This window comes from Gigantopelta aegis, chromosome 4 (genome assembly GCF_016097555.1).
Source record: "Gigantopelta aegis isolate Gae_Host chromosome 4, Gae_host_genome, whole genome shotgun sequence".
Taxonomy (NCBI): domain Eukaryota; kingdom Metazoa; phylum Mollusca; class Gastropoda; order Neomphalida; family Peltospiridae; genus Gigantopelta; species Gigantopelta aegis.
Genome location: NC_054702.1, coordinates 62,717,564 through 62,738,445, shown reverse-complemented (window position 1 = coordinate 62,738,445; position 20,882 = coordinate 62,717,564). Strand labels below are relative to the sequence as shown.

Genomic DNA, 20,882 nt, shown 5'->3' with positions numbered 1-20,882 from the left:
ATACAGCGCAACAGTAGTAGAATATAGTCTGGATTCCGTAATCAGCCTTCGTAATATTTCGGCAAATTCCGTTAAAGTTTGCTGTTGTAAATTGAAACAGTTTACTGTTAACATATGTTACTATAATACTGAACACACTAAAGAAAATCGGTAACTAAACATTTCTGTTTAAGTGATATGAATAAAATATGTATACTATCAATTTTGCGACATCAACGTGGAAAATAAAAACATAAACTGGTCCCCGTTGAAGTTTTGTTCATTAAATACTAGTACAAGCAAAGCGTAACAAAGTAAATTTAACTGGGAAACGGTGTAATTTCAGGATTTGTACAGAAAGACAACATGACAGTGTTGACGTTTACGTTAAGATTTCTTTAGAGTTATTAAAAAGTTTATTGATTCTATAATTCTAAAATTAACAAAATGTGGTCTCTATTTAGTAGAGATCCAGCTAAGGATTTTAATTATGAAATTGGAGAGCAGGTTGCTGGTCTGGAAGAAAAGTCTATTTGGACATTGCACCAGGGTAAAAAGAAGGTGTGTGATTGAAAAACAAATCTCCAACAAGAAATTTGTCATTACTGCCCCCCCCCCCCCGCACATACACACACACACATATACCATCGACATTCCAAACTGCATTAAGCTAACGACAAAAATACAATTACGATACTTACAAAAATACAATTATGATACTTACAGCTCTATATCATTATATAAGTTAGTATATCCAAAATATTTTGATTATTTAAGCATATAGAACAGAAAATCCAATTACGTTTGGTGCATATATGACGCCATACTCCGCATTGGTTTCAGTACGCTGGCTTATCGAGGTCAAAAACAAAGCCAGTATTTTGAAAGTGGGACACTTTTGACGGGCTCGTACCGATCTCGGTTTTCATTGGCTTATCACAAGTATAGAATTCCCCAACAAGAGATCACGTGAGATTTCGCAATTTTTGAACAAATTTAACTGTCTTGATTGAGGGGTCGTCTCATATCTCCAACACATATTTATATCCATAGAGGTATGGTATAACGCCGTTCCAGGGGTCGGTGGGTGGTGGATTTGCCTTGAAATTTTCACAGTAGCCAGCTGTTGGCATACGCGTTATATGTAAGGGGGTGTTACTAATTACGTAATGCTCTAGGGGTAGAGGAAGAGGGTACTGTGTTCGATTTACGTAATGTTTTTCAAGACTATATGTTATTTTTATTAATTACTTAGACCTAAAGGTGTTTTTTGGAAATGTGCGGTCAGTCTAGGATCGATCCCCATCGGCAGGTATTTAAAAGACAATGGTATGTGATATCCTGTCTGTGGGATGGTACATATAAATGATCCATTGCTAAAAACAAAATGTAGCGGGTTTCCAAGATTTCAGCGGGGTTGGGGTTATAGACTGTGTTGAGCGAAGTTTATATGGGGCCATATTTCAATTTTTTTTAAGCTTGGGCAAGTAGGGGTTTCGACCTCCAATTCCCTCCCCCTGCACATGCACCTGATTCCTCTCTAAGATTATATGTCAAAATTACCAAATGTTAGACATCCAACAGCAGATGGAAGGAAGAATAGGATATGTTTTATTTAACAACGCACTCAACACATTTTATTTATGGTTGTATGGCGTCGGATGATTATTAAATCAATATGCTCTAACTTTGATGTCGTTAAACAACCCCCCACTAACTTTACCCTTTCCAAACGAAAGAATATTTATTTGAATTTATCGATTTTAACACGTAAAATTAAGAAGTGAAAACGTCTACTTTAGTATATTTTATTTTTAAAATATATACATGATCAATGTGTTATACAAACTAAACTTTGAAAGTTCTACTAACACTTTATAAAATATTAATTCTGAAATTGGAAGGTACGATTGTCGATAATACGTTGTCAAGATCAAACCGGTTTTAACGAAAGACTCTAGTACCATATCCTCAGCCGAATGTTATTCGTACAGCGCAAGATTTCTCTTTTAATTTTTTGAGATGAACCCTACAATTTGAAATCGGCAAACGCACATGTTAACTGAAACTGACAACGGGCTGTCGTTTGTGCTTTGCTGAGCTATGGCAGCACAAGTGACGAATCGAGCGTATACTTTTGACGATCTCCAGGTTTTTTAAAAGTGTATTTGAGCTTGTATTTCATATTTGTACATGATGTTATAATATGGTAACCAGAGAATGTAACTTTACAAAAAGAATATTCAAAATATTTTAAAGGTCGAGTTACTCTTCATTAGTGCATACTCTTTTTTTTGTTCTTTTTTTTTTAATCACAAGATTTTTTTCAAACACATTCAAGTGCATTAATAATGTTGATATCGCTAATCCAATATGCCAAACAGTGGGTGCGGGCTCAAATCTTTCCGAAATTAAAAGTACCTTTTGACAAATATATATATAATAAAAATACCATTGGATGTGTTTTATTTATTGTGTACGAAGCCAAAACAAGGGTGTGAAAAGTGACTGTCGATCGTAGTTACGATATCATCTGGGTCTGTATTATAGTGCGGTATGGGTTTAGAAATTTGAAACAATATCTTTAAGTAACAATTGCGGATTATCAAAGAAAAGCTGTGATGTCACATGCAGAAGTTTTTGTTTATTAAAGTATTTTCTGTAATTGTGATAAAAATAAAGCAGTGTTTATACTTTGCCAGTTTGTGGTAAGTATAAACAAATAACAATACCATATAAATAAAAGTATTATTTTCCGTAAAGCACTTTTTTGACATACATAAACATCCAATCTCAAAATTGGGTCTTGATTAAAAGACGTTGAAGTGCATATATTACATTCTTAATATAATATCTGTTCAACATGAAATGTGTCGTAGACATTTAAAACAATGATGGTAATAATATGCAGAAAATGTATCTCTGCTATGTCTCTGTTTTAAACAAAAAAAGTACATTGTTATTTCTACACTATGCAAAATTATTGCTTATTTGCTTCAAAATCCATACAGCAAGGATATGTGAAATAAAATCTAATTCAATCACTTAACATAATGTAATTTTGATAAAAATTATTCTGAATTGTGAAGAAAAGACTTACAAATGAATGACCAGCAGATGACAACAAATGCATCAACGGTGCACATGAAAACAAATGTAACAGAATTTAACATCAAACAGAGTTAGGGATTTTGATAACACACACACACACACACGCATGCATACAGACAGACAGACAGATTAGTACAAAACTCATATTTAAACAATGAATACTTGTCATCTTGCCCCAAAATCAACTTGAAATCCCCTTGAAATTGTTAATTATTCCAAACACTGAAGTGGGCCTTCTGTTTTTTAATATAATTTGATTTACTCTATGGGTGTTATTTAACTGTACATACTGTATATATATTTACTTTATACTAAAAAAAGAAAAGAAAAAAGATAAATTAAACAATCATTTATAATAATGATGTATAGTAATTTTACTTAATTATAAATACTAACATTACATCACTATTATTTTGAATGAAGTCTTAATTTGTGTGTTGTCACTGTGTTTGTGCATGTAGAGGTCTTATTGTAAAGTAAAAAGATGAGATAGATTTTACTTAAAAATTCAGCCGGTGGCCATAGTGCTGTGATGATGGCATGAACTTTTGTATTTGGCTCAATGTTAAAATTTTGCATTTAGCTCAACGTTAGTTTTGCTTTTAGCTTCATTTCTCATAAACTGTAAGCCTTAAGCCAATGAAACTTAGTTTTTTGTTGTAGAGCTCTATGGCTCTTCATCACAATGCATGTGAAAAAAATAAGTTATAGTTGAATTTTAACTGAATTTTGTAAATTTAATTATGATTATAATTTGTTTAAAACATTCTAACATATAAACTACCATATTTTAAAAAACAAGAAGAGTAAAAGATAGCAATTTTTTTTCTCTTTTGTTTTAATATAGGCAACTGGTGATCCTGTGTCCGTGTTTATGTTTGATGTGAAAGCTGCTAGTGAATCTCAGGTATTTTCATTTTTCACTTTTTCTCACTCCAGCCAGTGCACCACGACTGGTATAACAAAGGCCGTGGCATGTGCTATCCTGTCTGTGGGATGGCACATATAAAAGATCCCTTGCTGCTAATCAAAAAGAGTAGCCCGTGAAGTGGCGACAGTGGGTTTCCTCCCTCAGTATCTGTGTGGTCCTTAACCATATGTCCGACGCCATATAACCGTAAATAAAATGTGTTGAGTGCGTCGTTAAATAAAACATTTCCTTCCTTCTTTCCTTTTTCACTTTTTATTAAACTCTGGTTTAATCGCAACATTTTTGGTCTGGTTTGTCAGTATTAAAGTTGCAGTTGTTAATAAAATAATCTTGACGATTTTTCTATGTAGTATATTATAATTGTTGGAGTATTTTCAACCAGACTAAGTTATTGATAGACTGTGTTTTAGTAAATAATGGACATATTATTAGGTTCAATGCTGGTAGATACTGAGTTTGTGACCCACTGGAGGCAGAAAGGGAATATTCATTCTAGTACAGGCTTCATCCTGGCTTGAGTGCCCTGCTAGTCTCAATAGGAAGATGTATGGCCACATACATCAAGTTTTACCCACATCATAGATATGAGCATGGGTGTATCTCCCGAGTGTATGATCATACCGTATGGGCTCAAGTGAGACCGAGATAGCCCGGTTAACAGCAAGCATGAAGGACAAAAATACTGCAGCTTCACCATTCATCTCAATATCATCATCTATGAAGTCTTAAAAAGTAAATGTTTTTGTTCAATAATGTTAAAGTTTTATTGTACACTGCACTTGATATATTTGACATTTTTATTTTATAGTTACAAATAGCCAAGGCAGCCTTCAAACGCATCAAAACTCTTCGACATCCAAATATTCTGACCTTTTTAGATGGAGTGCAGGTAAGTAGGAAAGGATTTACTTTTTTTAACTGCTGTGAGATACTGTCATGGGTAATATTTCAATCCCTCCACTGGTATTTCTTTCTGTGATTTCATTAACTGACACCTTTAACAATTAGTATGCATAAGGAACTAGTTTAATAAAGAAATTTATCCAAAGTAAAACGGTACTGAACTGCACATGATTTTAATGTTTATTAATTTAAAAGAAATTGTAGACAATTCTTAATTAAATCTGCTTATGGCTACTGGATCATTATTGATCCTACCCCTTGCTTATAAATCTTTAAACTGAAGTCTTTCAAATATCATGTAGTGAAACCCCTCTAAACCGGGCACCCTCGGGACCAAGTAAAATGTCCGGTATTAAGAGGTATTTGGTTTAGAGAGGTTAAGTTCTGTATCAATTTTTAAAAAAGGACCGTTAAAATGTCTAATTTGGGGGGAATTCTGGTTTACAGAGGTGTCCAATTTGGGGGGAATTCTGGTTTACAGAGGTGTAAACAGAAATTCCCCCCAAATTGGACATTTTAACAGTCCTTTTAAAAAAATCGATATCATCCGGTTTTGAGAGGTTCCACTGTAGTTTTAACAAAGACATCGCTCTACCCAATATCACATAGGTGTATATTTTTACATATTAGTGCATAGTGTCAAGACATTTGAGGCAAACGAGATGAACAATTACAATATAACAATATGAATCTTATGATGCTTCTTCACTACTTGTGCTTTATTAATTCTGTTTCAAGACTAGATGATGGTTTAAGGGTAGAAATTAAAAGCATGTTTCCACTGGCCTGGTGGACTAGTAGTCTAGAAGGTTTTTTTTTTTTTTTTTTTTTTTAAATGAGGGCAGTGATTAGTTGCTCCTTTAACTTGGGGATTATGGGTAGCCATTTAAGATAATACTATATAAATCACAGGCTAAGGGGATCACAAATTACTCTTTGAACCCTCCTGTCCCGGAATTGGTCACTGGTGAAGTCAGAGGCTAAGTCCGGGGTGGGCGTGCCTGAACCTCTGTGGATGTGGGCACGTTAATTGAGTTCCCATTCCCATACTCTGAACTCAGGGGAGTGATAGGGAGTCAGAGTGATAGCTCCCCTTAAATGGTAAGGTCTAGTATTACTAGTCCCCATGAAAAACCCACAAGTCTCCCCCCCCCCAATTACTGGTTAGAACCATGTGACTGACAAATGTGAAATGTTTGTAGTGGCCTATCCTGAAAATATAATCTTAGTATGACCACACAATAATTGCACTGAAACATGTCTTAACTGTTTGGAAGGACTAGCATCATTTAAATTGTACTGGTCTCCAGTTATTTCACTCACCTCGGGTGGGGGTTGGGGGTTAGTTTTGATGTCCAGAAATACATTGGTTACAGAGGTATTCATATTCTAAGCAAGAAAATGTAAACTCATTTTATTAAATTAAATGTAAATTTGAAATATTTTATTTGCCGAAAACCTTTTAAAATGGCTACAAACTCACGATAATCCCTTTAATGTTCAACTTTCAGACAGAAAAAGTCATCTACATTGCCACCGAGCCAGTCACTCCTCTTGAGACCCACTTGAAGAATAATGAAGGTGATGCTAAGAATGAGCTGGCAATATCATGGGGACTTCACCAGAGTGCTGTAAGATATATATTCCATTCATTATTAGTTATTTATTAAAGCTAGTCTTGTTAAACAACAAAATATTGCTTAGAGTTCTACGCACAGCATACTCGAAACTAAAGTCACAGCAGTTTTATTCTTTGATGTATGCTACATGTTTCATACATTGCATTTGCTTTTAAAGGTAACTAGAGATCAAATGACCAACATCAGAAATATTATCAGTGGATAGTGGTATTGGCAGTATCAGATGGTGGTTTATATTATAAGTATCATACAGTACTGCAGAGAGCAGCTAAAGGAAGCAAGTAGCTAACTAATGCATTTAAACTGTGATATTAATTGTCTCCCATATAACACAATCAAACTGGCTTTGGCAACCATCTCAGATAAAGAAACACCAGTTTTATAAGATCACAATCATCTAAATACAAATTGAATTATATTTAGTAGCCAACAGTCTCTTAAGAATAATCGTCGGTGGGTCCATTGAGTTATTTCTCGTTCCAGCCAGTGCACCATGACTGGTATATCAAAGGCCGTGGTATGTGCTATCCTGTCTGTAAGAAACATGTAGGGGGTTTCCTCTCTAAGACTATGTGTCAAAATTACCAAATGTTTGACATCCAATAGCCAATGATGAATAAATCAATGTGCTCTAATGATGTCATTAAAAAACCAAAAAAACCAACTTGAGAATAATAGGTCAACATTTTATATTACTTCAGTTAACTGCTTAACACTGGTTTGTGTTTACTAAATATCATTATTCTATTTTTGTTTTTACAGAAAGGTCTTTCATTTCTAATCAATGACTGCCATTTAATCCATAATAATGTGTGTATGTCATCCCTGTTTGTGGACCAAGCTGGAGAGTGGAAGCTGGGAGGTGTCGACTACATGTACCCTTCACAAGGTTCTGATAGTCAGCCACCAATTAAAATACTTCCATCACTCGACAGATATGACCCTCCCGAGAAATCAGATTCAAGAGGTGTGAAAGGAGAAAAATGGTAATTAACTTGGATTGTTTTTAATAATTGATATCTAACATAAACAGTATCCAAAAGTATGGGAATGTATAATTTTATTTTAGTGTAAATAATCATTTTAATGTGCTTTCCATTGTCTGCCACCCTATAGCCGATGTGTAATTTTGTGCTGGGGTGTCGTTAAACATTCATTTATTCTTTTATTCATTCATTCATTCCATAGTATTGTATTGATGAGTTTTTAAATGTGTTTTCTCATGCATATGCTTGCTTTACACTAGATGTGAATAACTTTAGTATTGCTAGTGATTTATGATCAGTTTATGATTAATGTGGGAACCAATCACATAATAATAAATCACATTGTTCATTTTATCTTTGAAAATAGGAGGCTGTTTGACAAAAGCACTACTGAATGCAGGGAGACGTATAATTGTAAGAGTGGATATAGACAGTAGTGGATGATATAATAGCCACTGGAAACCACTGCCTGATAAACTGTTAGTTATTTGTTTTGTGGGTTTTTTAAAAATCATTTCAGGCAGTTACTTATATTTTAATATGTCACAAAATATAAATAATTGCTACATTTCTTGTTACCTCATTTTATTAATTGATGTTTGTGATCTTTTTCACATTCTTCCGAACTGATCTAATTTTCTTTTTTACTAGGTCACGTGATATGTGGGGATTAGGCTGTCTTATATGGGAAGTATTCAATGGCACACTTCCCAGGACATCGTCTCTCAAAGCTCTTGGAAAGGTAACTATTTGATAATTATCATTGGTATTTGATATTAGTCTAGTGGAGCTAGATATTTTTTTAAAAACCTACAACACAAAGTCATCTGTTTTATTCCTTGTATAAGTATGATGTTTAAAAATTATTATATATCTTTTTTTATTGGTACACAATCTACTGAATTCTAAAGATAAAATATGGTAATGGTAATAAGAAAATATTTAAGAATATCGGTCTTCTGTCAACATAACTAACGGTATAAAGTCTAAAACTGAACATGTTAAAATATAGGTTCTTTAAAACATATTAAAATGTACATCAGTCAAAATATACTATAGAATATTTCTGTCATATTTCTAAACATCATTATGTACTGTTTTGTTTTAGATTCCAAAGGTTCTGGTGCCTAACTACTGTGAGTTGGTGAGCGCTAATCCAAAGTCCAGACCAAATCCAGCCAAGTTTATTGAATCGTGCCGACAGAAGGGACGTTTCATGGACAATTCATTTGTCACGTCCATGTTGTTTCTTGAAGAAATTCAGGTGAACCATACATTTTGTTTATTAAATGATACATGTGTACACATTTAGTACAAATAAACAAATTTTTACATATATAACAGATATTTCAGTATACAGTTATTATATTAGTTGTTTTACCATCTTATTCCATATAGTATTGTGAAATCACTTGTAGATAATGGTAATTAAAAGTGCTATCCAAAATGTAGGTATTTTGTAAACTAGCATAATGTTCAATTGAAATTAAGTGTCATTTGCATTATTGTAAACCTTGTACATTTGACTGTGTCCTTTGGTTTTAACTTTCACCATGCCAAGTTTTAAGAAGTAGAGTCAAAATTAATATGCATAAATTTATTTTCTCATATGAATTCCAGATATAAAGATTTTCAGCATCATTTCCAGGGCTAGCTCTGCCACTCGCCAAATTCGCCAATTGCGAATTCATGAACATTTGGCAAATTTTATTTTAATTTGGCGGGGGGGGGGGGGGGGGGTGGTGTGTAATAATTGATATTTTGTTGAAAAATAGCTATAGGTTTTGCATTTTAAAAATAATTTGGCAAAATATCCTGAATACCCAGAACAATCCCTGATTTCTCTTGACTTAATTAGGTTTATCATTTTTAAATTGTATAAGATTATTTGAAGTATGCTTCAAATGACAACTATTTCTTCCTCCTAGATCAAAGATCAGAATGAGAAAACCAAGTTCTTCTCAAGTTTAACACCATCACTCGATTCCTTCCCTCCACAATTTTGTCGCCACAAAATTCTACCCCAACTGCTCAATGCTTTTGAATACAGCAATGCAGGGTCTTCAGTATTAGCACCGATGTTTAAGGTAAGCTTAAGCTTTATAAGCCTTAAAAAAATATACATACAGTGCATGAAATAGCACATGTAAGATCATACAAAATGTTTTAGTAATTCACTGGAGTTATATGGTTCTGTCCTATAAATATTCAAATGTATTTTAAACAAAATAATTTTGCAGTTAGATAGTATTTTTTAATTTCACTGTTTAAGTTTATTTTAAATTTTAGAATGTAACAGTTCACCATGATTCTGGCCATTCGTGAAAAGTTTGTGTGAACTGTTGTGCACTGAAATTATGAAATTATTAAATCTTAATAGTTATCAGTCAAATGGCTGGTTTGAATCCTTAAGTTAATGCCACACTGATTGACTATTCAATTCAAGAGAAATGTCAAAATATGGACTATAAATTAATGTAGCTACTGATGCTGTTAGGACAATAAATATTAGTAAGAATTTGTTATTTTATTGAGTGATATTTCCGTCTACAATCCTCAATAACAGTAAGGTGTCATGACCCTTTGATTCAGAACCTCTAATTTATTCTTTGCAAATGTTTTGATAAAACATAAATTCATATTTCAACAAATTATTTTAAAATTATGTGGGTTTTATTTTTTTTATTTTAGCTGGCTAAGTATTTGGATCCTGATGAATATCAGAAGAAAATGGTTCCATGTGTTGTCAAACTTTTCTCATCCTCAGACCGAGCCACAAGAGTCAAACTTTTACAACAGGTAAGCCATCTATGTTATATTCAGTAAGTGATATTTTCAATAACAGGATTTTATTTTTATTAGATTGCCTCCCTTCCACCCTCCACCCACCAAAAAAAAAAAGAGAGCCCCAAACCCATCATTTAGAACTAAGATATGGAAATGTCCTTGTAATTTTGAGAATTTGTCGTCTGGTATAAAAAATGTTTTCATACAGTTGAAGGTATTTGTTTTATAAATGTTTTCATTTTTAAAGAGCACAATCTGTTATAATAGTGCTTGTACATGCAGTTCGAATTATGTATTTTCAGATAGAATTTTTTGTCGAGCATCTTCAAGTAGGCACAGTTAATGATCAGATATTCCCCAATGTTGTCCATGGGTTTATGGACACAAATCCAGTTGTGAGAGAATCTACAATCAAGGTAAAAAAACTAATTTATTTAACATAATATAACAATACAAAAAGTACCTTTTACATAGAGATTTGTCTACACACATAAAAAATCTCTTGCTGCTACTTGGTATGTGGTGGCAGCAGGCTTGATCTCTATATGCATCATGTCAGGATAAACATGTTAGAAATGCCAAATGGCAATAGTTTGAATAATATGCTAAGCGGCCATTAAACAAATGTCCTTTCTTGGCACTTTGCAGTTATAAAGGAAATGAATGCTTGTTTAATGACACCTCAGCTTTCTGTTTAATCAGTGGCTATTAGGTGTTGTTATTGATAAAGTGCAATAGTAAAGTATTAATATGTTTCATTTCTGTTCCTCATTTTTATTGACAGTTTCGAGGTAATACATCATACTTAAGACCATTAAGTACAGATAATGACTGAATATCAGTTCATATACACTTTTTTTTACTATTATGGTAAAATAATATTAAATTGCAAGAATTTCGTCACTGAGTGCAAACACAGAGGTTTATATTATGGATTATGTATTACATTTCCACATGAAGTTTTATATTTGTTCTTTCTTTCTCTTTTTTTATTTAAGGCAATGGTTCATCTAGCACCCAAACTGAATTATAAGAATTTAAATGAAGAGCTGATGAAACACTTTGCCCGACTTCAAACAAAGGATGATCAGGCATGAGGCTTTCTTTCATAATTCACCGAGACTTTTAATGTTAAATTGAGTGTCAATTGAGTTGGTGTAAAATACACAAAAATTAGTTGTGATCTTAAAAATGCATGCTTCGCTCAGACTGACGCCATATAACCGTAAATAAAATGTGTTGAGTGCGTCATTAAATAAATCATTTCTTTCTTTCTTTGCTTCACTTAGAATGTGCTAGTAAATCTTGGGTTAAATTAGCTTATTTGTATGTCTCTTCTGTGAAAACTGATTAACAAGCTGATAATTAAATCTTTCTTTTCATTTTATTTTTGTGTTTTGTGTTAGCTATTTTAGAGTTTTTATGACATTTATCTTTTTTTTTTTTTACTACAATACTGTTTAAAACATATTTTTATTGTTTCATTAATGATTTTATTTCACAGGGAGGAATTCGAACCAATACAACTGTCTGTTTGGGAAAAATAGGTCATTTTTTAAATCCACAGGTACATATATTTCTTTTTCTTACAATCCAAAGGAAATTGTATGCATGTATTGATTTTTTCTGTTAATAAAGAATGCACTAAACCTGCTGCAGATGTTGCTTTACACAGAACAATACATCGCACCAGTAAACTGTCTCAACTAACACGGACCTGATCGGCAATTGATTTTTTACAGTACAAAAATCTCAAGCACATCTAAAAAATATTGTAATTTGAGATTACATTTTAGACATCAATCAATAAATTTATAGAACTGACAAAAATGTCAGTTAAATAGTTAATAGATGATTATTACCATGGTAACTATTATGGTGTATAGATATTGCTTTAAAAAAGTCATATTGAATATTCTAATGAAATTAATCTTTAGTAACAAAATTTTAAAATATATATTTAATCATTAAATAATTGCAATAATTGATTTAATACAGTTAAAAAATTAAATTTAATACAGCTACAAAGTTCATAATGTAACTAATATATCTAGGAATGTTTAAAGTTTGCCATCTTAAAAATTATTTAATTACACATTGTTATAGACTTGAAAATTACACATTGTTATAAACTTGAAAAACTAGCATTCTTGGGATATTAATTACATATTAAATTATATAAAATTGTGAAGTTTGTGTAAAGTTAGGATAATATATGTAATACCTGTAAGGGCTGGACATAGCCCAGTGATAAAGCATTCACTTGATACACGCTCGGTTTAGGATCGATCCCCATTGGTGTGCCCATTGGGCTATTTCTCGTTCTAGCCAATGCACCAGGACTGGTATATCAAAGGTCATGGTATGAGCTGTTCTCTCTTTGGGATGGTGCATAAAAAAAATCCCTTGTTGGTGAAATTTTTTAGCATTTTTCATCTCTAAGACTATTGTTCAAAATTACAAAATGTTTGACATCCAATAGCCAATGATTACAGTAATAAATTACTGTGCTCTAGTGGTGTCGTTAACAAAACAAAACAATTTTTTTTGCTACCTATAACGTTTTGGAAAAAAATTAGCTGTCTTTCTCTTTCAGATCAGACAGAAAATTTTGTGTTCAGCCTTTCTACGCTCGTTGAAGGATCCTTTCCCACCAGCAAGACAGGGTGGGGTGCTTGCCCTGGCTGCTACCCAGAATCTGTATAGTTTAAAAGAAGTCGCAATGCGTTTGCTGCCTGCATTGTGCTGTATGACCATGGACCCTGAAAAGGGTGTTCGTGATCAGGTAAAACATAGTATCGAATTCTACATATTTTTTTCTAATTAGTATTCCATAATTGGTACTTAGAAAGTAGTCACATCTGTAGCAAGTATATCTAGTATATATAATTATAAAAGGCCACTTGCAGTGAACATTTTGAATAATTCTATTTTGTGAGAATTATAAAAAGAAATTTGAATGATAAATACTTTATCCTTATTACCATTTTGATTATACTCTGTCATTGTTATTGGTTTATGTTAAAATGGCCCTAAGAATCATTGCATAGATTTGGGAAAGGGGGTTATTTCTTTGTGAATACTTACAAATAAATCTTTTATTTATGACGTTTCTCTTTTCAGACATTCAAAGCTATTAATGGTTTTTTAACAAAGTTGGAAAAGGTGTCGGAAAATCCAGAACTGCTCGAAGAATTGGGTAAGATTTTAAATCTCTTGTTGCTGTTAGAAGTGCAACTACAGCAGTGATTCAAAATTAAATAACAATCAGCTCCATGTTCTACATGACAATAATGTATACAATAATGCTTACAATATATACAATACTGTACAGTTCTTGTCAGTGGTTGATCATGAGTTTTTTCTAGTGAGGGGTGAGATGTAGTCCAGTCAGTAGAATGCTCACCTGAGTTGCTTGTATCATAGGATCGAACCATATCAGTGAACTCTGATTAGGTTTTTTCCCATTCCAGCTAGTGCACCACAAATGGTATATCAAATGCTGTGGTATGTGCTGTCCTGTCTGTGGGTTTCCTTTAAAATTTCCAAATATTTGACATCTAATAGTTGATGATTAATAGATCAATGTGCTCTAGTGGTGTTGTTAAAAAAAACCCTAATTTTAAAACTTTTTACAGTGAGTGTTGCCCATCTACCAAAAATATGTGAAGCTTGATTTGTAGTTTAGTGGGTAGAGCACTCACCCAAGTTGTGAAATTGGTTGTAGGATTGATGATATTCTTTGGACCAGTCAAGAGTTTTTTCCTGTACCAAACTGCTAGTATTTTCAAACGTCATGTTATATGTTATCCTGTCTATAAGAAAGTGCATATAAACATTTCCTTGAATACCCTATTTAGTGGCAGTGTTTTTTTTGTACCCTTCATGCTATTTACACCAGATTTTTTATTTTAGTACTGTTTTTATTTGTAAATATTTTTAAACTTGTAGAGCGTGAAGTAGCTACTGGGGGAACTATGGCTGGAGGTGCAGCGGGTTGGGCAGGCTGGGCTGTCACGGGAATGTCATCGCTGACCACCAAGTTCTACCAAAAAGCCACCAAGAAACCTGCTGCTGCCCCAGTCACCTCAAACCCAGTCTCAGCACCTTCCTCTGCAACCACAAGATCAGAGGCAGAACAAAGAGTACCTCATAAAGAGCTTGTGACCAAGGAATTGGAGGAAGAAAAGGAAGAAGAAGAAGAAGAAGAAAACCAGACGGCTGGCTGGGATGCAGAAGACTGGGGTGATATGGAGGTCAGTGGTTTCAGTATTATACTATTAATAAAATATTAATATCAGACTTTAACAGACATCTGATTGATCTGTGTTCACTAATATCAGTTTATAAAGTACATGAAGAGCCTTGCACTTGTAACCACATAATGACAGCTCAATCATACTGTTTAAATGATGTAGATCATATGACTTTTATGTATTCTGTTAGCATTTTCTTTTACTTCAAAACAGTATTATAATTAACATTTTGAGTATTTAGTATTCTGGGTATATTATACAGTATTTTGAGTATATATATGGGTGTATGTTACCTAATTTAAGTTATTTTGAATAATATTGGGTGTATTTTGCTAGATTGTGTTTTACAGCACTTGGCTGTATTTTGCAGCACTCTGAGCACATTTTGTAAAATTATGGGTATATTTTACAATATTTGAGTTTACATTTTGCTAAATTATGGGTATATTATAGGGTGTATAACACCAAATAAAATCCCATAGACGACCATAGTAACATATGGGGGTATAACGGTTACATGCAATGTATCAATCAACATACACACAACATATATAAATACTAGAACACCTCACCCTTGAAATAAATCACAGAAAATGGGGCGGTCAAGCTGTTAGTTTCTGAGATAACAGGAAGCGTCCTTCACAACCGCTATCCCACACAAAAATTGACAAGCTTATTTTTATGACATCCCACCTATCTTTCAAGCATAACAGTACGTGGTACACTAACACTGGTTCAAATCAAATCACAGCAAGTTTTTGGTCACATAAAACAACACTTTATTACAACAAGTCCTGTTACATATGTCACCAGTGGCATTCGAGGAACCATGAAGTGCTGTATCAAAAGTTGGGTGCACCTCGAACTCTGACCTGGCCAAGATGCTATTTGGTAGACTACTACCTTACAGCAATTGAGTGAGTTTGGGGTGTGTGTGTAAAATTATGTGTGTATTTTACAGTATTAAATATATTTTGCAGGATTTTGGAGATAGCACTAGGGAAGCGGAGTCACCACTTCATAACGAGTTTGAACACAAGGATGACGATGATGGATGGGATAACGATGATGAAGACTGGGGCACTATTGAAGATACTTTGGGTCCAGCAGTCAGTATAATGTTTTAAGTAAAGAAATATCTACAAGTGTACACAATCCACGGTTAGAGGTGACAAATCAAATCATTAAGTTTTAAAACCAGATAAAATCACTGCTGCAGTTTTTAACTAAATAACTTTGCACACTTCATCGCTATTGTCACAAGATAATTGTCACAATTTATACCTAATGTTTTTAAATATATTGTTTTCAAATAAATCATTTTGCACACTTCATCACTGTTATCACAATTTGTACCAAACACAATCATCACAAATTTTGGCACCCAATGCAACTTGTACCCAATATTTTTTTGCAGTATACCGCTGCCTTGATTGGGGGATTGCAGTTCAGTTTGGGATGTTTATATAGGGCAATTGATGTGGGAAGTTTCATATAGTGTATAAATAATATTGTTATAAAAATAATCATGGGCAGCCATTAAAATGTTGATAGGGTTTTTAATGGTATATGTTGTGTATCAAATGGGCTGTTATAAAATATTATAGGTCTCACTACACAGATGTCATCTGCCATTGAAACCCATGTTAAATTGCCCAACTTCAAATGAAGATTGCAAATAGAAAGGGTTCTCGTTAGCATTAACAACATACACCATTGCAAACACATTATGTAAGCATTTATTTTATACTGGACCGTGATGAATGAACTGTCACCCGGAAGTGATCTGTGTAGTGAGACCGTAGGTAGTTAATGCATGTATCAGCCAGCAAACTCCACCCTCCCACTTATTTCACTCCAGAGTCCACAGAAACGGTCAGCATTATACCAAGCATATTGTTTTAATTCTTTTAGAAATCAAGTTTAAGAAGCAGTGAGGCTAAATCCGGACATAGTGATTTTACATCTGACAGTTCTGGTCTGCCATCAACGGGTGCATACAACTGGGGTGGCACCGATAATTCAGAAGATTTCTTCTCCTCAACCCTGGGAACATCAAAGGTATTCTTACTTTCTGGTCAAATTAATATAAAGATTTACACAAAATAATATACTATATTATATAATAATAATAATATTGGGATACCTGTAGTTTTAGATATTAACCACCAACAACTCACTCACTGTCCTGAACAGACAGCCCAGATAGCTGAGGTGTGTGCCCAGGACAGCATGATTGAGCCTTATTTGGACATAAGCACGAAAATCAATTATAAAAGAAAGTTTTATTTATGCAAATATATTTTAAAACCGTAAACACAAATGACAAGTAGCATTTGTCATTTTTCAATTCAAACTTGAAACATAACAAATTCTGAATTACCTATGATCTTGACTGTAATTATGCAGAAGCAACGTTAGCAATAACACATAATACTTGTAGAAAATATACAGGAAAAGGGATTTTCTTTTTTTTACAGTATCACCCATTTGATCCTGTAGTTTACATAGTCGCTCCTCAGTTTAGTCTTTTTTAATAATCTGTGTTGTATATTATAGCCAACAAGACCGAGGCAGACAACACCACAAAGAACCACCACTCCACCTCAAAGAAAAACAACTCCACCCAAAGAATCTCAAAAGAAGATGACAACTCCAAAGCAAGACTCATCGTCAGGTTGGGAAGAGACAGGTGGCTGGGACGTCGATGATGACAGTGGCTGGGGTGGCGATGAGTGGAATTCAGCAGGTAACTGGTTAATTTAAGAACAGAATGAGCAAAATGAATGACATATACAGTACTTTTGAGTGAATTTGTTAATCAGGAGAGAAATCGGGATATATTTGTTATGACAGTGGGAGGGGTGAAGATGTGTGGAATTTATATAGTTCTGAGCATTTCTTTTGAATGAAATTAGCCTTGATCAACGACATTTAACAATTGTTTTATTTAATAATTTACATAAAAATTACATATTTTCGGTGTATATAATCCATGATTAAAGATGACATACCAAAAACGTATTAAAACTGAAAAACATCAACAACAACAACAAAACTGAAAATATTTACACATATTTTTGTTGAGAATTTCTACATCTCTCATATATTTTGATACACTGTTGTGTTATTCATTGTTTAATGTGACAAGCTAATACTGAATATGTACAAAATTGTTTTTGGTCAACTAGACACAGCAAAGAAGAAATCAGATGAGAGGGAGGAGAGACGACTGCAACGACAAAGAGAACTGCAAGCTAAACGTGAGCAAAAGAAAGCAGGAGCCATGAAATTAGGTGCCAAGAGACTGGGTTGAACTGTAAACATTCATTTTACCACAATGGAAGTTAGTCATTTCAAGTGAAGTTTGAAAATACATATGTGGAGTAATTGCTATGCAAAAGTTTTGAAATAAGGTTATGCATCTGTGATAATAAAACCTTCCATTACACTGATTTGTGTAGGATACAAGCCTCCTGTATCATATTGTTGCTATGATTCACATGGATCGTGTCGATGTCCATGGTCTTAGATCTGAAGATTGTATTTATTTTATAATTTGTATACATGTGTCAACAGACCATTCCTGTCATATGGTGTGATAACTGGTATAGAATGTGACATCATCAAGTGTAGAGTGTGTTTACCAGTTAGCCAAGTACTGTTTCAAAATGATAGATCGAACCATTACAAGCAGGACAATTATTCTTCCAAGATGAGAAATATAAAGACCGATACGTTAGTCAGAAAAAAAAAATTCATGAAAGACTAATTATTAGTACTAGTTAATTTTGGTAAAAATTGGCAACAGTGTACTATTTGGCTACTAATTTTTACTTGGTATAGTGTACTGAAAATCCTCTAAACCATTGAAAAACATCTGACTTTATCTAGGTGTACTGGCAACAGTTTGAGTGATTAATTGTTATGAAACAAAAAACATATCCTTTTATTTCAGTTGTAGAAATGAAATGTGTACATGTACAACAATCAATCCTACATAAACATAAATATTTGAATGCAGAATGGATATGGTTTAAAACACAAATCAATTATTTTATTTAAATTCCCTCGGATAATTTACTTCTGCCATCAGTCTGAATGAAACATGGGTCTTACTGACCACTCTACCAACACCATTTTCTGTTAAGATCTCCTTTTTTTGTGAATGGTCATTGTGAATACATTTTAATTGATGGAATGGATAGGATCCTTTATTTAATGGCAAATTTTAAATGATGGGTATTTGGTGTCTATCATAGTTATTTTAACACTTTGTTGAGAGTGAGAGTGAGAGTTTGTTGAGAGTGAGAGTGAGAGAGAGTGAGAGAGAGAGAGAGTGTGTGTGTGTGTGTGTGAGTGTGAGTGTGAGTGTGAGTGTGAGTGTGAGTGTGAGTGTGAGTGTGAGTGTGTGAGTGAGTGAGCGTGAGTGTGAGTGAGCGTGAGCGAGTGAGAGAGACTGGTTTGTTGTTGGCTTATGTCCGTGTGTCCTTAAAACAGCTCAGTTGCGGATATGGAAACCTGCATAATGTTAGGTGAGGTCAGTTATTAGCTATAACTATTTCTACATTTACTTGCCACACATCTTCATGATTATGGTAAAATATTTATTTTCATGGTTTGCATATGTGGTGCAAAACAATAATATATTCTCAGAATTTCATTTTCATGCATTCTCAATTAAACAAAAATAATATAAAACTAAAGTAAAAATGCACTTTCCATTGTTTTGTTGTTGATGTATTTAATCTGTGTATTAGTATCTTAAATGGCTTGATCCTACACAGTGCCTGAACACAATTTCCTTGATGATTCCGACTGCCAAACGTGAGAACAAAAATTGCATGTTTCTTCAGACAGAATGTTAACACCAAATGAGTTGGTCTTTGTTAACATCCTATACAATACAAGACATTTTTAACTTTGTAAGATGTGAATGTACACATTGTCAAGTCTTTGCTCTTAAGTACTACTGACACCGTTCTGTATTTAAATATTAAAAGTACAGTAGAATCTCGTTGGGTCGAACTTGGAAGGGTCGAATACACCGGCAACGCTTGAACCAAAAACACAAAGACCTGAGTTACACTTATAGTTGTTGACCGATTTATTAGGTCGAACTACCGATGGGTCACACAGTTTCTTGTGCACTGATGGTGTTCGAGCCAACAGGATTCAACTGTAAATATAATAAGACTGGAGGAGTGTCAGAATTTTTAAACTTTTATTGTTAAACCTTTATTTCATCAGGATCATTATATATATATATATATATATATATATAATATAAACATGCTGCTTTTTATTGGTGTTATGTAATTCACATTTGTCTCCACAACACACACTTTTGATTCTCGTAAACTGGTTTATATCATGACAGTCCTCAATCCTAAGCTTGTAATGATTGTATATTTTTACATGTTATGTCTGTAAACACAAAAACATGCTAAAATGTAACCTGCTTTGATATTCCCCTGAACAATATTTAATGTTTCTACACAATTATTACAGATGTATTAAAAATATATATACCCGGTAGCTGTTATTAACTGTTAAATTTTGTGTAAATGTTTCTGAAATCTGTAGTAAAGTTATTGGGCAGGATCTGAATTACTTCATCTTAAATCATCAAAGTTGTGTATCATAAGCCATATATTTATATATCTTATTTATTTTATCATGACACTTTAATATGATGGTCTTGGGTAAAATCAAAACATTTGGACAATTGAGGCCTGCAGTAATTATAAATACTTTTGTGTAGATTTCAGAAACATGGCAGTTCTATATAATATTATATGAATCAAGTTATTTGCAGTTAACTGTACGAAAAGACTATTGCTTACATGGTTCATCAGTTATAATGAACTGTTTTTGGTCCCAGATCAGAAATTGTGGGAAAATGTGCAATCTTCTGATACATGTACCAAAAATGTATGAGATAAGGTATTAAAATCTCATAAATTGTACAAATTTGTTTGGTTTTCTTTATTACAATGCATGCACATATTATACAATTCATGTTAATATATGGTTACCTTTTAATAACAAGTATTCTGGGAGTACTGCTAAAGCAGGCCAAACTAATTTTTGAATCTCGTAAATTCACGGGCCATATCTCTGTGAAAATTGGGTAAATTGCCATGAAAGTTAAATTTGATCTGTAACAGTACCTGAGAAAGCTGAATACAAAATTTCAGATCAATATCTTGAGGCAAAAACAAACAAAAAAGTGGATTTTGTTTTCGTATCTCCTCAATTGAAGGGCCATAACTCTGTCATAAATGGG

The 20,882-nt window shown here is 33.4% G+C and overlaps 1 protein-coding gene across 1 annotated transcript; it reads left to right on the top strand.

The window, feature by feature from the left end:
• Window positions 1–328: 328 nt before the first annotated feature.
• Window positions 329–20,562, top strand: LOC121370890 (N-terminal kinase-like protein). The gene is made up of 19 exons (XM_041496421.1): window positions 329–540; window positions 3,938–3,997; window positions 4,830–4,910; window positions 6,436–6,555; window positions 7,327–7,550; window positions 8,202–8,292; window positions 8,659–8,814; window positions 9,479–9,637; window positions 10,242–10,349; window positions 10,640–10,753; window positions 11,336–11,428; window positions 11,842–11,904; window positions 12,934–13,122; window positions 13,461–13,536; window positions 14,289–14,593; window positions 15,574–15,702; window positions 16,508–16,654; window positions 17,153–17,342; window positions 17,785–20,562. The coding sequence occupies exons 1-19, from the start codon at window positions 427–429 to the stop codon at window positions 17,907–17,909; spliced, it is 2,544 nt and encodes an 847-aa protein (XP_041352355.1). The 5' UTR covers window positions 329–426; the 3' UTR covers window positions 17,910–20,562.
• The last annotated feature ends 320 nt before the right edge of the window (window positions 20,563–20,882 follow it).